General features: G+C 24.4%; 1 protein-coding gene across 6 annotated transcripts in view; it reads left to right on the top strand.

Moving 5' to 3' along the window:
* Positions 1 to 18,604, top strand: part of LOC122716347 (stress-activated protein kinase JNK) — a 154,440-nt gene that overhangs the window by 18,716 nt on the left and 117,120 nt on the right. Inside the window, exons 1-3 of one of the 6 annotated variants that reach the window (XM_043939347.1) lie at positions 13,400 to 13,775; positions 13,895 to 14,133; positions 14,297 to 14,357. The exons of 2 other annotated variants lie outside the window; for them this stretch is intronic. In XM_043939347.1, coding sequence (XP_043795282.1) covers positions 14,311 to 14,357 — 47 coding nt within the window. In that variant the 5' untranslated portion in view covers positions 13,400 to 13,775; positions 13,895 to 14,133; positions 14,297 to 14,310. Of the gene's footprint in view, positions 1 to 13,399; positions 13,776 to 13,894; positions 14,358 to 18,604 lie in introns of those variants that run through there. 3 more of the 6 variants (XM_043939349.1, XM_043939346.1, XM_043939352.1) reach the window with 3 other exon arrangements.

Here is an 18,604-nt window from a genome sequence, read left to right as displayed (position 1 = left end):
CACATCAATCTTTTAAAAGAGACAAAGAAATCATTTATTCTTCATTTAACCATCATCTAAATTAAATATAATCAATATTGCATTAATTTTAAGTTCGAGACAATTCATTTGCGACCAATTTTGTTTCAGAAATTGATTCGAGTATAATTTTATGAGAATAAATATATAAAGTATTGATGTATATTCGTATAACACTTTTGAAAAGTCAATTTTACAGATATGGTCAAAATAAATAAAAATTGGTATATAATAACGTCGATTATTAAGTAATTATAAGCAATTCAAGCTTATGAAATGAAAATAGAATAAGATTGGTTTGTACATTACTTTATCTAGCATGAATTTGAATCGTTTATAATTTAATAAATAAACTTCAATTATCATTTTTTATATATCAACTTTTGTATTCGTTAAATTAGCTCTTGAAAGATGATCCTGAGATATATTAACACGTATTGTGTGAATTAAAGATAAATGTATATTGTTGTGCGGTTAAAAAGTTTAAAAGAATGACAGAAATGGATGAGAGAAAAAAAATAATTATAAAATTATAAAATTATAAAAATAGAAAAGATTTTATTTCGAATAATTTTCGTACTTTCTTTATCCAAATATCAATAAATATTCTCACAAGTTTCGATGAAAATCTTCCAATTGAAATTGAGTCTAAACATGACGTAAATCGAATTAGTTTTTATTAGCAGTTAACTTTATCATAGGTAATTATAGATAACGTTGATTAGTTACTAGATCACTAGTAAAATTAGACCAATTTACGTCGTGTTTATTTTAATTATACGAATTTCAACAAATCATTGAAAATTTGTGAAAAGTGAAATTTTTTTTTTTATATATCGTTTAATTAATTTTTTTCTTTAAAATAACGTATTCATCTCTTCTTCCTCGTGATACGTCTATTTTTTTCTTTTTTTGTGTATTAAAAGATCAAGCACGCTCAGACCATTAAGCGATAGAAAATATGAAGAATGGATCGTGCAAATCTAATCGAGCGCATTTTAGTCAAATTTAACCGAACCGTTCAGACTTGTTTGCGTACACTTTTCTCTTTAAGCGCTCTATTCTACTGATGTCATTAAATCGGGAGAGCCAATCCGTTTACCCATTAAATCACATGTTTCTTGGACGATTGATTTTGATAATAAATTTTTATATAACAATAACACGTTCCATAAATAGATTGTGTGGATACTTGCGTAAAGTAAGACGAAGCTCGAATAAAGATTTTTATTCTTCGAAACATCATAATACGTATATCATAGTTTGAATATTTTGCGTATGATCAATACAATCGTTGTATAGATTTTCATACGTTTAAATTTTGCATAAATGCATAAATCGCCGTAGCATCCGTCGTCCAGTGAAAAATTGAACGATATTAATAGTTGAAAAGAAAAAAAAAAAAAAAAGAAAAGAAAAAGAAAATCTAAAAAAAAATTGACGAAGAAGAAACAAGAAAAGCATCGCTTCTTCTACGATCAAAAGCGTTCCATAATTTCGAAAAGGTCAAGTACCACTTAATCTAAAGATAATATTGATATTTCCTCGACAGGAAACGATCGTTTTCCTTGCCACGCTTTTGCTTATACGTGGCAAACTGAAATATTGTATCAAAGTTGTAGCTCCGCTTTAATACTCACGTTCCATCGCGTGACCGAGACGCATTCGTTCAAGAAGTTTACGGTTATTCTCGTCAAGAAAGAGTCACCGACTTTCAAGCTTTGCCTTAACTCGATCGAAAAGACGTGTCGTGTCGCTCGATTTCTTTTTCCATTTACGAATGCGCTTCGCTTCGTTTCTGGCGAAAAATATAGAAACAAAGAAAAAGAAAGAAAAAAAAAAAGAAAAAGAAAATAAAAAATAGGCCGGTTTATCGTTATACAATTAATGTATACTGCTCGTCGAACCTGTTTTTAACGTAGCGAAACGTAAGAAGCGAGAAATAAAAGTTGGAGAAAGGGAAATCTCCATTGGTAGCGTGACATTAGTTCGATATCGAAAGTAAGTGTATACAGTGTGGAACAAAAGTATTGGCACAATTCTCCAATAAGGTTTTTATTTAATGTGTATTTAAAAAAAATATAGAATTTTTTTTTCTCTCTTTCTTTCTTTGTTAAAAATCTAATTTTAGAATTTAAATAATTTATCATTGGTAAGTAAGTTCAATAAAGAATACAATAAAGATAAATATTAAGAAACGTATGAAGAACTGTTTTCATAAAACATGAGTATTGCTATATGTATTATTTTATAATATAAATAGTTACAGCATTAAATATTCGTTTTTTTTAACTTTACTTAAATTTCAAATTATATTTTTACAAAAATTTGCAATAAAAATTCTATGTTTTGATTTATGAAGAGTGTCATTACAAAAATTTGGGTAATAGAGGAAATATTTTGGTTGTCATTATATATCGCATATTTGCTAATGTAACAATACATTTATTGACAAAGAAATAAAATAATCGTCTACGAATTTCTTTATATTTCTTCTATTCTCTGAGATGAGAATATATTTGAAAAATAATCTTATCGTTTAATGTAATGTATGAGCTGTCTTATCTTTACTTTAAGTTTCATACATTGAAAATGCATTCATAAACATTAATAAACAATAAGATTATTTTTCAAATGTATTTGAAATAACAAAGAATAAATAAAGATAAGAAATATAAAGAATCTCGCTTAATTTTTATCAGTAACTATATATATACTCTTTAACTATATTCTTAATAATACGTTTTAGAATTATAATTGTAATATAATATTATTAATTATTTTAATAATTAATATTTTTTTGAAATTAATTAAATTAATATAAATAATTACTTTAAACTAATATTAAAAAATATTGAATATTATTATCAAGAAAGATGTATTAAAATATTAGAGGTTTAGAGAAATTTTCTTATTCTTCTTTAAAATATAGTTTATTATAATGTTATAAGTTAATGTTATAATGTTATATAGTTTATTATAATGTTATAAATTTTCATTTCTTTAAATTTTATAAGATTGTATAATTTATAATTAAATAAAAAAAGGAATACTTATAAAAAAGATTAAATAAAAACTTATTAAATATGAAAAAAATAAATTCATAAATTAATATTAATTATTTATAACTTGCGTTTAAAATTAGTATCTGTTGGTTGAGAGAATACCAAGATTTGCAAGGTTTTTATTAATAATTATTATTATTATTATTAAAGATATATTATTAAAGAGATTATTATTAAAGATTATTATTAAAGATATATATAATTATTATTATTAAAGAAAATATTGTTGCTTTTAATTTTTAATTCGATGTTATTATGCATTCTTAATATAATGATTTAAATTTCTATTCAAAGTCGTTCTCTTTAATTCATAGTTATGTTATTGTTGCATCAAGTGCGTAGATACGTATTTTCTAACGTTACGTAAGATGTTGCGAACGTAAAACTGTACGCAAATAAAGCAAGTAACAAATTACATCAATTTTGCTCGAACTGCTCGAGCAAATTTTTATTTTACGATTTTTAATTTCTTCAAAATTCTTCTTATTATTAATGCATTAAAAAAAAATACATATATAAGGAGATAAATTTTCTAAAATTGCAATCAAACAGACAAATTTTTTTAATTTACATCAACTGATCTTGAATATAATCTGAAATAATACTGTTACAATTATGTCATCATACTTTCAAGTGAATTTTATATATCTTCAAATATTAATTTTTTTATAACTTTCAATTAAATATATAATGATATATCTTCAATTAATGCAATTACCGAAACATTTGCATTTATATATTATGATATTTTACTATATCTAAAAATTAATTTATATAAAAATATATAAATTTGCATTTGTTTCGAATATCTCACTATAACATTATATTTTTTTTGTTATAAATTTTATTGCAAATAATAAATTTTTCCATATTCCATTTATCTTTTTTCCAAATATTTATTATTAGTCTTATTAACGACTCGTTTCTAATATAAAGATAAACATGAGTTGCGATTGAAAAATATATTTAATCTATTTAAATAACTAAACTTTGAAAGCGGAATCTTTTACAGATGTCAAAGGAAATAAAAAAAACAATATGAAAAAAGTAAAAATAAACACGAATAAATTAATCCTTAATAAATTAAGAATCATAGCATGTATATATTGAAGAAATATGAGAAATAAAAAGTGTTCGAATAAGAAAGAAAGAGAATATGAATTAAGAATATCAATAAATTTCATTAATAATAATATAGGCATCGATGCATATAATTATCTTTGATTCTTTCGTCGTAAACATTTCTTCAATCCTGATTATTACAGAATTTTTTACTATATCTTTCGATTTTCGATCTAATTATATTCTTTTATTATTAAAATTAATTAATAAAATAAATATTAAAGAACTATTATCGATATATTTAATTTCTTTATGCTAAATTTTTTCTGAGGACATTTATAATTTTTATATTCGTTGAAACGAAAGAGAATTTGAAATATAAAATTTCGAAGATCGTAGCAGAGTTAAAGTCAAGGTTATCTTAATACATGTACATGGTAAGCAATTGCCCATAAAGATACTCACGAATCTTGTGAGCTTTAGATATCAATTATAAACAGATATACAGAAAAATATAGAATAGAATTTCCATTATCTGAAAATTTTACTAAATAAAACATTCTATTATCCAAACTATCAAAATTTATTATATTATATTATATTATATTATATTATATTATATTATATTATTCTATTATATTTATATATATATATTTATTCGTAACAATGTAAACAATCACAATATAGAGTTTAATTTAACAGTAAATAAAAAATGACAGTATATATTGTAGCATTGAAACGTAAATATGTATTTACTTAATATTAAATAAGCAGTATTGAAATTAGAAATATTTAAAAAATTAATGCTAAAAGAATTAGCAAAGTTACATATGATAATGGAATATTTACAAGTATTGGCATTAAAAAATAGAATTGGAAATTTGCAAGATGCATATTAAGTTATAAGTCTATATTAAAAAATTTGATAGCTCTAAAAAAGTGTAATATTTTATACAATATTATCTCAATTCTATTATAAATAAGTATATTATTATTTTCCTCAAACTATAAAATAATTCATTTGTGTTCTGTATCTGTATTCTTATCTGAAAATTTCTTTATTAAAATGATCTTTGTTCTCTCTAATAGTTCGGATAATGGAGTATATATATCTATATTATACTATATATTGTAGTTCGGGAATAACTACACATTGCTTTGTTCTTTAAACCTTTAAAGAAACCGAAAGCAAAAATAACATGAGACGAAAATAATATTATAAATAATTTAAAATTTATTATAATTATTGTTATAAATTTTGGATACATGATATTAATTATATATAAAATTAGAATTAAACATTTATATCTTAAATATAGATACGTGATAAACATAAATAATGAACAAAATGATTTTTTGACATACTAAAAATAACTTTTTCTTAATATGTTACTTAATACTTTTAAGTGTTTCACTAATGAAAAATTGCAATTTAAGTCCTAAAGCGTGATTGGAAGTGATTGTAACGTTGGCAATTCGGGTTAATTGTAATGTCATAATCGATATTCGATAAAAAGTATTATTATCTTTTCTGCATATTTTGCCAAATGAAAAATTGATGCAATACATTGAATGCAAGTTTAAATACATGAAAAATCCATCAAAAAATAATTTTAATTAATATATACCATAATTATCATATAAAATAATTCTTCTAATTCAGAAAAAATCTTGTAATTTCATTTTAATATATTATAATATATTTCAATAAATTTTATTTTTTTAAAATTGTATCAACTGTCCTGACGATTGTTATACTTTTTCCGATCTAAATTTGAATATTATTTGACATAAAACGAAATAAATAAATTACTACGATTCAATAATATCAGATTACTATATATAACACTGTGCTGCAAAATTTTTTATTATAATTATAATCATAATTCAAATTCAAATTACTTTCATCCTGATTTATAATTAAAACAGTTCTACTTAATCTCAACTTTCATCATTTAAAAATATCATATGAAATATATAACAGAATAACAGTAAGAATATTATTTATTCATATTACAGAATCGTTTCGTATCGAAAAAAAATCGCTTATCTACGCAACCATCTATGCAACGCGGTGAAAATTTGTAGAAGTCTGATCGCAACCACGAATCGATCACTGTTGCTGGATACGTATATATGCATATATACATGTATCAACGTTTCAGTAGTACAGCTAGCTAGTAGCGCGCGACCCGTTTCATTATGGCCATTTACGCTATAACTACTGTGTATAGCGTCGTATGGGATACAGATCTATGTACGATGCAACTAGCTTCGTATTGATATTGCTATACCATACATTTATAACTAGTGACTAGTAGGTAAGGCTAGTAACTAAGCGCATAAATGGATAGGTAGGTTGGTAGGTAGGTAGGTTGGTGGGTTGTTAGGTAGATAGACAGATAGGTTGGTAGGTTGGTAGGTTGGTAGGTAGGTTAGACAGGTAGGTAGGTAAGCAGTCAGGCACGCAGGTAAGTAGGTAGGAGTAGTAGGATAATCTTGTGGAAAGCTAGGCTGCGGTACTCTGCGGTACTGTGTGCCGCCATCTTGCTTTATCGATTTTAACTCCTACCCTCGGACTCGTGGACTACCAATTCCCACATGTTTCTTCCCTCTCTTTTTCATTAACAATTTTTCTTTTTTTCCTCGAGCATTCTCATATCGAACGAACGCTTGAAGCAAGATTTATATATACGTATATATGTATATTTTTTTTTCAATTTTATTATATCGAATATCGCGTTTATATTACGTTGCAGTGGGATCGTAATCACATGGAAATCTTTGACGATAATTAACTGCAAACGAATAGTACGTGAGGAAAATAGATAACGAAGAAATGAGATTGGGACGGTATCAAGGGAATATTTTATTGATTAACTAACGAAATATACCGATGCATGACTTGAATTGAAAATAACTTGTGGCTTAATTCTGGAATAGTTATAAGATACAGAGAAAGAATTGAGCACGAAAATTATTAAGTAATTTTTCTCGTTTTCTTTTTTTTTTTTTTTTAACAAAGTTATTATTTCAATCAAATAGGTGATTTTAAATTATCCGAACATTAATTAAAAATGTAATTTGACTTCTGTACGTTTGTTCTTTCGATTACAACCAGGTATGATCGATTGGGAGCCGCGATGTCAGAATGATGTTTTCGAGATTTGATATTCTTGAAGCGGTAAAAGGTGTTCGTTTTAATCTATAGGGGAAATCGGTAGAGGGTGAAAGCGGAGATTCGTGGTAGATGTACGCAGCATAAATTGAACTCGATGAGACCCGAGGTCTCCCTTATAAGTGGATAAGCTTGTTGTAGTGGGTTTACCAAGTCTGGTTTGAATGTTCGATTGCAGTAATTTGAGCTTTGAGAATTGAAACGATGTTTCTAACTTGAATACGTTGTTTTATATTTCGTAAAATTACGCGTTCTGAAAATTATAAACAATTTTCAGAAAAAAAATAAAAAATTTATTGAATAATATATGAAAAAAAAAGCTTTTAAAAAAGGGAATATTTTACTTTTTTTCGACGAATTGGAAAATTGATAATAATATAAGATTTTTAGAAAAGTGAAATTTATTAAAGTATTGACAAATAAATTTTAATGACATGTAAGTATCAAATATAATAATAATATCATTATTTTATTTTATGATATTTATATAATAAATTATATTTCGTTTTGCACAATTACAATGAGTCTACAATAAGCACGATAAAAATTAGATTCATGGTTATAATCTTCTTTCTTTAATTTTGTTTTTGAAATGTAAATAATTAAGATTCATTTTATTACTTAATAATAAACTTCAAGTATTTCATATGATAATATAAGTATAATGTATTATTTTATTTGTCGTCATTATGTCACAATAAAAATATACAATATTCGCATAACATTTCGATTATTATATTTTTTTTTTTAAAATCACAAAAAAAAACAAAAAAATTGAAATATGTACATGCAAAAATTTCCTGTTTTAATGGAAAGAAGAAACATTCATTAAATAAAAAAAAAATATGATAAATTATAATTTTCATTTTCTACGTTTTAATCGTTATTAAAAATCTTACTATTACATAAATTTATTAAAAAATTATTATTTATTATTAAAATTATTTATTATTAAAAAATAGCATTTCGTATTTATATTATAATTCTTATTATTTAAACCGATGAAAACCAGTTTTCAGATTTTAATATTGAATTTGCACTCTCTCACTCGATGAAATTATTTAATCGTAACAATTGGTCATAATACTTAGTTACGATAGTGTACGTAGTTGGTTACCATATCAGTGCTATATCCGACAGCGTGTGACGTACTTCGCCCCCTTCCCTCTCCTTTTTCTTTTCATGAGGGTGAAACTCGGTTCAAAGGGGTTATTTTAGGAACAGGAAGGTGGCTGGCCAACCACGCACCGGCACGAATATTTAGAATCACATTCTCTCTTCTTTTATCGTTTCGTCTTTTTTTTTTGTCATCTCCCACGATATTTTTTCCTTTCCCGATATTTCTTGATTTTTATGAGTTGCAAGTCATTTATTTCCGTTTTAACTTTCATCCGTAGGGGTTGTCGCTAAAAAAGGTGCGAACGAAGATGAATTTCTCTTAGAAAAAAGTAAAAAATTTCATTTCTCATCTCCCTATATTCTTTCATTTTCCGATATTTCCTCATTCTCATGAATTGCAGATCATTGTTTTTGTTTCTTTTTTTTTCCATTCGTAAGAAGAATTGTTATTAAAAGGGTGAAGGAATAAAGATGAATATAAAAACTCAAAAAGTAGAAATTCAAAATAAATATCACGATGTAATAACAAAGATTTTGTTTTTTTTTCTTTATCTTATATTGAAAGCAAGTTATAGGATCTGATTTTTAGATTTAAAAAAAACACGATGAATATAATAAATGTTATTCAATGTTATTCAAATCTCGTGAAACTGTTTCTCTTGATTATCTATTTTATCAAATATTAGGATAAATCGGGATTAAAAATGAATATATTAAATAATTCAAAATGTATTACACTCATAATCACAATTTTTATATTTATGATAGAGAATGAAAATGAAAATAAGAATTTCTAATAATAAAAACGTTGAAGTTGCACGTTGAAGTTTAATTTCATTCTTTCAAAATAATATTTTATCAAAAAAAAAAAAATTATTTTATACATAACTTCATTACACATATTCAAGTTTCATTGAAATTAAAATCTTTCTTTCTGATTTTGATAATATAGATAATATGTGAAAACTTGTTTGGTAGAGTTTGCATAAAATGTATAAAGATTTTACAACTGACTGTTAATAATATACTATTGTACAATATTACTATTATAGTATATTGTATAAAGTAATAGCAATATGTATATTAATAATAACAGTTTCTGAGTTCGCATTTCTGATCGTATTTCACGTCAGAGTGTTAATTTCGACTCTGTTTTACCTCACTCTCGTGCTGAGTTTAAGAAAAAACGAGATTAATCCAAGAATCCGATATTTGGCACGTGTCACAACTGCATTTCTCTAAACGCGTTTGTTTCTTCATATAGTTTCTTTTATCGTGTATTATATATAAATGCAGCATGATACATGTATAATCATATGTATAAATGAATTAATAAGATTTCGAATAAGTGGATGAGAGAATTTAATAGATTTAACGACTAGTTAAACAAATTTCTTATTTCTTTCTCAATTTTCTATAACATTACATATATATATAGTTTTTATCTTTTCATTTTTCCGCTAAAACTTAACATATTATATCTCATGTAATTAAAACAATAAATATAAAAAATTCGTTTATTTGTATATTTTTATTTCTCACACTAATAGATTATTTAATTAATAGATACAATTTCAATTCACTTTGTCTGGATAGGAAAAAATCGGCTTGTAGAGAATTCACACGATTTATATATATTTATATGGAAAGAAACATGTTGCGATTCATCTATCGATACTTACGATGCTTAAATTTTACGATGCATATTGCATATATGTGTATGTGAGGACTGGTATCGGTATCAAATACGACTTACACCGATACACGAATCGGTTGTATCGTTCTGGTCAAGCAAGTGAGCAAGGATTTACGTTTCAGTGTATGTAGACTGTTTGAAACCGATGCGCAATTTGAAACTATGATACTTAAGAGTCGTGTATTTTAACATGTTGTAGCGCATGTAAGCCAGTTTCAGGGACATATAGACATATACTGCTAATATCACGAATTCGCGGGAACACGTAAGTCGGTCAAAAAAAAAAAAAAAAAAAAAAAAAAGAAAGATTGTGTATCAAAATATTTGGGAATCAAAAAGATCATTCGAGATGTTCGAAAAATTTCAAGTTTTCTATCATATAAATTTTTTATTCTTTTTTGCAAACAAAATTCTTTCGAAACTCGGATAAATAAATGATAAACAATTTATAAGTATTTTGTTGAGTGACAATGTAAATGTATTTTTATTTAATTATTAACATTGTAATTGACAAATGTGCGCAGATTTTAAATTCATTTTAATTATGATTTTTTTTTTTTTTACATTACATTAAACGTGGAGGAAAGATGAAACGTAAAAATTCAATTTTTTTTATTTATTATGAAATAGTAAATATTGTTAAAAATCGGTTGTTTTTAAAATTGAGTTTTAAAAAAATCTTAAAATTAAAATTCAAGATTTTTTAATATTTAGAATAACTTTTTAGATTTTTTTAAGAAAAAAGAAAGAAGAAGAAGAAAGCCGGGAGAAAATGAGCAATTTAAGTTTCGATTAGTTCACGAATATAAAAATCAAATCTTGAGTGATTTCTAACAAATATAAATAAATTTCTATAATAATATACGTATTTAATATTTTCTCCCTAGACGAATTATTGTTATGGATAAGATAGCAATAATTTATCAAGCTATAATATAAGCATATAAAACACGGGAACAAGCAAAATATGATTATTGCACGAGTGTTATATTCTGATCAGTTGTGCCATAAAAGTATTTATGCGTTTTAAATAGTTAATTTAAAATATATTCAAAATTAATAATTTCTTGTTATAAATGGTTTAATAATAACTTTACATATTCCATATATAACTATTTATATCATTAATGTATTAAAAAGTATAATTTAAAAATAAAACTGACCTTCGTGTGTCCTTCATATATCCATTTATGGATAAATAACATCAAATTGTGTTTTCTTCTACATCATGTATGAGTTATTTAAAATGGTCACGTTATGTGATCCTATATAACATGTATATAAAAAACAATATACACATCTGCATGCAATATAATCCGACATATTTTCCATTCGTGTTCATTTTTCTCATTGTAATCGTAATCTAATATATACGCTTCAATTTTTGTATACTAACTTTTATGTTTGTTTTGGCCTCTGGAATTGATCCTTCAAAGTATCCCATGATTATATTAATTCATTTTTTTAATTTTGTAATTTAACAATTCACTGTATGATTTCGTCTTTATGCTTGTATTTTTTGTCAATCATCAAAAGCGATAAATGATATTTTTTATTAAACATTCACGTTTTCACATTTAAAATATATCTCTATGTATCTCTACGCATATCAATGTATAATAAGTGATTTACGTACTTCCTTTTTACTTATGTATTTTCTTTCTTCAGTAAACGAGAAATATTTAATATCTTTCTAATGTATTTCATTACTTTTTTTTTTTAAATAAAATCTATTAAAAAACAAACTAAATTAAAAAAGAAAATATAAATGAGAATTTCATTTTATTTAAACGATTAATTTTTGTAAAATTTTTATTGCAGATATAGTATCGATTTTTAGAATATGTTATCACGCATATACATGCCTTAAAGCTATTTTTATCAACATATATCAGCATAGAAATATAGTCTTGTCTCATAAGAGTGATAACGATATAATATCGTAATATCGTTTCAAGGAGTGATAAAGATACAAGTTAATAAATTTGTAATGTATATATACGTATTTCGTCTAGCATATTTTATCATTAGTTTCAACTTCGTGTAAAAATGAGATTTCTCTATAAGTATCAGTCGTAAATATTCAATTATGTATATATTCAATGCTGTTCCTGCTAGGAATGCAATAGCCCTTGCACCTGGACGACCAAAGCCAAAGGCAGCTGCAGACGGCTTGTTATATGTAAAATTTTAATAAGTATATCATTAAAAAAAAAAGATATTTGCCAAAATTTCTCAAAAATAATAATCGATAAATTTATATTAAATTTGTAACGAAATCAATTTTACTTTTATTATATTGAATATTAATAGTTATCTTTGTTATATATTAATAATTTTGTGAAATAACTTATTTGTGGAAAATATTCAATATCTTTTATATATATATATATAATATTCATTTTTTATTTTATGCAAATAAAATTAAAGATTAATTTTTTTTTATAATAATTCTTTAAAATTATGCATGTATAGATATAAAATTAAATATTTTGTATATTGAAATAATATTATATTATATAATATTAAAAATGACAGTATTATTTTGCCAATAATGTAATAACTGTGCGTATACACATATATTACATAATTACACGTGCTTACATCTAAGATTTAAATTTTGTATATATATATTCGTTTTACATACTCGAGCTCTTTTTACGGATTCAATAAAGCGAATAATTACTTCATAAATTTTAAAATTTCTTTAAGCGCTTCAGCTTTTAATCTCTCTTTGTCGTTCATTAGCTGCCGATATACTGTACGATCATCAATTCTTGATAAAAGTGAAGCGATGTTAGAATTTTATATTCCTAACAATTATATATTATCAGCTGGTCTTGAGTTTATAATAAATATATTTCTGTAAATTTATGTTTCTATATACGCGTTGGTCATTTTTAAGAAAGAATAAAAAATGTATGACTTATCTGACCTGGAATGTAAAAAAGAAACGAAAAACATTTATGTACGATCAAACAGGAAAAGAAAGAACGGTCATAAACACGGCGTGAACGTGTTTTCAGTTCAAGGGAGCGCTCTCCGGTGCGACGCGACGCGGTAAGAGAATATCGCGAATCGTCCTGTTCGGAGGGTGGATGGCCGTAATGGTGGGGGTGCGTCGACCGCGAGCGAGTACGATAAACATATACAAGAGAAGGATAGAAATGAAAGAGTGGGGGAAGGTCAGATCGCGCAGGCGCCAGCCCCAAACTTACCACGGACGATCAGTCGTGCGTGGCACTTGACACGCGTTACGTCTTTTCGTTTCTTTACCTTGGATTCTTTTACGAATCACATCGCTTTCATCCATTCGCTTGTAGTCTGCTTTTCTTTCGCTTTTGCACTGTCTTTTTCCTGTTTCTCTCCTGCCTTTCCTCATTCTATTTCTTTCATTTTTGCCCTTGTTGCTACGCCATTTTATACTTTCATACTTCGTTTTTGTTTTTTCCCCACTTTTTCCTCCTTCCTTTTCTCTCTTCACTTCTCTCTTTCTCTCTTCCTCTTTCCTTCTGTTTGAAAGGATCCAACTCGATTCAACCGTTCGGTATTGCGTTAATCAGAATAGAATATAGAATAACCATAACAGATTCGATCGTTTTGGATGGAAATTGTGCTCCTGTCGTAACATTATATTGTAAGTGACATTTAAAGAAAAATTTATGACGCTTTTCATGCTATTTTTGTGTATACTTAATATGGTGTTGTGTCCTTCAAGTTCAAACTTGTTAAAAATTATTATTTTTTCTTGTTTAGTGGTTTATACTGACAGGTGTTACAAATACAAATCTAGTCATATCGAAGAAACAGTCGGCCATGATTTCAGTGATTCGGTGAACGAATGAAGCTTGTATACGGTCATATTTTTGCTCGTGCTTTTCGATATCATTTTTGGTGAAGTTTTTCTCTGTGATAAGTGTAATATTTGTTTGAACTTTGGAAACATTATGTGCGGACCAACCACGTGTCTTCGAACGACGAACAACGAATATCAGGCAATAGAATTTCGAATTTCAACAGAACCGTCCATACATCGTTTCATCTCATATTTTTGAAACTGAATATTCTATTCATGTATTTCTCTTATCACAATTATTCTTGAAAACATCATTGATGAACAATATTATCACCATTTAACATTATATTTTTTTACATTAGTTGCTTTTGATTCGATGCTAGTGGAATTTTTATGGGAAAGACAAGGATCGATAATAACAAGGTAGGTAACACTGTTCTGTTACGAAAAATTCGACGTGTTTTAGTTATGTCTAAGAGATCAATCGAATGTTGAATCGGCCGTGAAATAGATTATGAAGAATCCTATATACTCGAAGCAATCCGTTCTTGGTTTTCTTTTTGATTGTAAATATATAGACAGTTTTATGTTTGCTCACATATTGTTCTTCCATTCTTGCTGATATTTTTATAGATAAATTTATAAATGTTGTCTTGTTTTCTCTAAATTTTCGAAATTAAAAATGTTTTTTTTTTCTTGAGAAATATCTCTTTTGTCAAATAAATAAAGTTTTAACAAATTTTAATTCCTGGCATTCTTTAAACTAAAATCCATAATTTATGTATAATAAAAAAGGATTAATCTATCGATTATTCTCTTTATAATAATCCATAATGAGTTTGAAATATCATTAAAGACAAACTTTTTTCTTTATATATAATCAGTTGTATATTAATTTTTGAATTATTCTCAAAATATTTTTAGCAATATATAATTGAATTCTGTCTTTACATATGCATCTTTGATAGTGTATGCACTTAATTGTTTATATAAACAATCAGATAACAATCAATATGTATTATACATAATATATAACGGAACTTTTCAAAAAACTTCTTTATGGATTTGAACGAGAATTTTTTAAAATTTTCTTTATAATAAATGTATATATATATATATAATAGGAAAATTAATTATGAGATTGATGTTGCTATCATTAACTTTATTAATTAATATATTATAATTTTATTCAATTCATGTTAATAATATTATGCTAATAAATATGAGATTGATTGCTATTATCACAATTTCAGTCATAATCTTAATCGTTCAAGAATTGTTTTATTTAAGAATTATTTTATTCAGAATCTGAAATGCCTAAACTCATTATAAACAAATATTAACAACAATATGATGATTTCTGCCAATATGAATATTTCAAGTTAAGATTCAATTTTTTGGTCAATTTACTCGTTATATGTATTGCGATGTATTTATATTAAAAGATAAATAATAGTGGTATACTTAACATAATTTATTCTAGACATGTAAATATATATGAATGATGAAATTCTCGTAATAGTAGTTACTAATTTTTTACAAATATTTTAAAAATTAAGGTCGACTATGTAAAAGAAAAATTTTTCAAAATGTTTTTATAACATATTTAAAAATTATTGAAATTAAAGACAAGCTAACTTTTTCACAATTTTATTTCAAATAATAATTATTAAAATGAAGATAAGAGAAAAGGAAGATAATTAATTCAAAATAATTATTTTTTTGATTTCCGAAAAATTTTTTACTATATATAATTACGATGTTTAATTAATTAGTAATTAATTTAATTAATATAATTGGCGAAATGATACTAATTAAAATGAGTTTAAATGTAAATATAAATTTAATTAGATTATTGTTAATTAAATAAAAATATTTATATCGTTATAATATTGTTATAAATCATTTTATACAGTTTTATTATGTTTCGCGAGTTCCAAATCATAAAATTAATAAAAAATTCCGAAGTTTTAGGATTTAAAATTTTAATTTTAAAGAGTTTCGAAAATTCCAATTCTATATAGATGTTGTGTCATAGAACGAATAAAATAAATTTGATAAAGCATAAGCCATGTGCTGAAATTTCATATTTGATTACTTATAGTTTTTTAAATTTAATAGAATATTCTGCATTTTGCTAAATCTTTTCTACAAAATTGGAAAAAATTTGAAATGATAAATATAAAGAAAATTATATTTTCATAAATAAATATTTCATAAATATTTTTATAAATAAATATCATTTGAAGATATGATTTAATATTCAAATGTTATTTATATAAAAAACATTTATTTTTCATTTTTTATCCTTTAACTTTTGAAAATATATTGAATTATTATATGTTATATTTACATTTTATACAATAATATGATTTTAATATATCGTATTGCAATAATATCAAAGCTAAAAATTTATTCGAAATATTACAATATTATATTATTTAAAATACTATTTTTTTATATTTCAACGAAATAATTATTTCAAAATAATATTTGTATGAATTTTTATTAAAATGTATGCAAGAAATATTATTTCTTTATATAATCATTATTTAAAAAAAAAATTTTATTTCAAATCTTATTAGAAGAAATAAAAATCTTTATTATATTTATTATATCTATTTCATACCTATTTCTTTTTATGAGATATAATCTCTTATAAAATAAATATGTAAATATTTATTATCTTTTATTTTATGTTATTTATTCTTACAAAATGAAGATTTGTTGGCATGCATTCCGCGTTAGTAGATTCTTCGTCTGCTGCAGTGTTTCGCAACTTATGGATCATAAAATAATTTCTGAGGCGCTATAGTTATTTTTATTTACAATTATTTATTTAAGAAATTTTTCAAAATTTATTCATATCAATAGAAATAAATGAGAGAAATAAAGAAGCAAAAAAGAATATATAATTTAAATAAAATTGAATTTTAGTAGATAAAAATAAATATCTTTCAATAAAGTTTAATTATAATAAATGGAAGTAATTTATAGATTAATAAAAATTTTTAATTTGTTTGCTAAAATTAAGGTAAGTTTTCAAATTTTATTTATTCAAATTTTGTTCTTAATTTTTCTAAAGATTAAAAAATTAAATTTTTTTATAATAAACTAAAATTAACAGTAAAAATAAACTTTGTGTTTCTTTCATAAGTTATATATAAATTTTAATATAAGATGTTGCAATTTTTGAATTCATAAAGATTAATAGGAAAAAATATATAAATTAAATGGTGAGTTCATTTATTATATTCATATATTTTCAATATTTAACATGAGCATTAAGGAATTAACATTAAGGAATTAATAAAATTCAATTAATTTTACTTTATTATTTAGGCATGTCAAGTCATTTGAATACTTCAGTAAGTTCAGTACTTCTTTGATGTTAATTCTTAATATACAAAACAAATTAAAAATAAATTGAATATTTAAATATTTAATTATTATTTAATACAATAATATAAAATTTAAATATCTTTAGTAATTTTTTTATATCTTATTATTAGCAAGTTATTATTATTATTATTAGTTTCAATTTATTAGCAATTGATAGATATTAAAAAAAGTTAAAAATCATTAAAAAATTATATAAAATATTCGAATACTGCATTTTCATATATTAGTTTAGTTTTTTTTTTTTTCACTTTTTAATAAAGTAATCATAATAAATATTACTTTTGCCATAATCTATGTGAATATGTTGTTATAACTTTTTTTTTTTTTTAATAAAAATATCGTCTTTATTTTTCGTATATTAATATTAAAATAGAAACTATATTCTAAATATAGCAACATTAAACACAAAATCTTTATTTTTTTATAACTCTCGTTAAATTCAACAGAAACATTCTAACAACATTATAATATAAACAAACATAAAAATAAAAAAATATGAATTACAGAATTTTTCAAGGATTCTAATTGATAAAAAAAAATCAATTATTTCGAATTGCTACAAAAATATATTATTATATAATTATGAGGAAAGACAAGTTGCAACTGATTTGTCTATTAAAAAAAAAAGCGTTCGTGAGAAATATTGGGCCACTGAAGCCATATGGCTGTTCGCGGAAATTTAATAAAATTTTATAAATGATTCGCGATAGGAAAGCATTCAATCGCGTAAAACGATCTTTTTAACGCAAATCGTTCGCGCACATATACCATATGTTGAAGAAAAGCATTATGGAAGGGAGACCGGTCGCTTCTCTCAAATAATACTAGCACATATACTTGGATATTGATTTTCCAGCGACTAGTGCTGTTGTAAACTGGCCTGAGACACTCGTGTCCAGTAATGGTAATTAACTATTGTTCCTTCTATTCACCGTCAGTTGTCCGTTCGTATGTGATTGTATCGCAAATGTAGTGCGTTTTACATGATAAAGCATTCAACAAATGCATCGTTGTATAGTATATTATATAAAAAAAAGTGGGCATATTCACTTAAATTATAAATTAGAAAATATAATTGCATTAAAATTGTGAATTTCATCATGTTATAAGCATTATTCGAAGAGAGGATAGGAATATGAAATTTTTTTTGTTTTAGATAATCTTGGAATATCTGTAATTAAGATATTTCACGTAAAAAATGATACATAAATATAAATGTTGTAAATTTATCTAATGTAACTCTTAAATTTTTTACTTTTAATGTTTTA

The sequence above is a fragment of the Apis laboriosa genome, unplaced genomic scaffold (genome assembly GCF_014066325.1).
Source record: "Apis laboriosa isolate Shangri-la unplaced genomic scaffold, ASM1406632v1 scaffold45_cov149, whole genome shotgun sequence".
Taxonomy (NCBI): Eukaryota; Metazoa; Arthropoda; class Insecta; order Hymenoptera; family Apidae; genus Apis; species Apis laboriosa.
The sequence above is the reverse complement of the archived record's forward strand: the minus strand, read 5'-3'. Positions and strand labels throughout refer to the sequence as shown.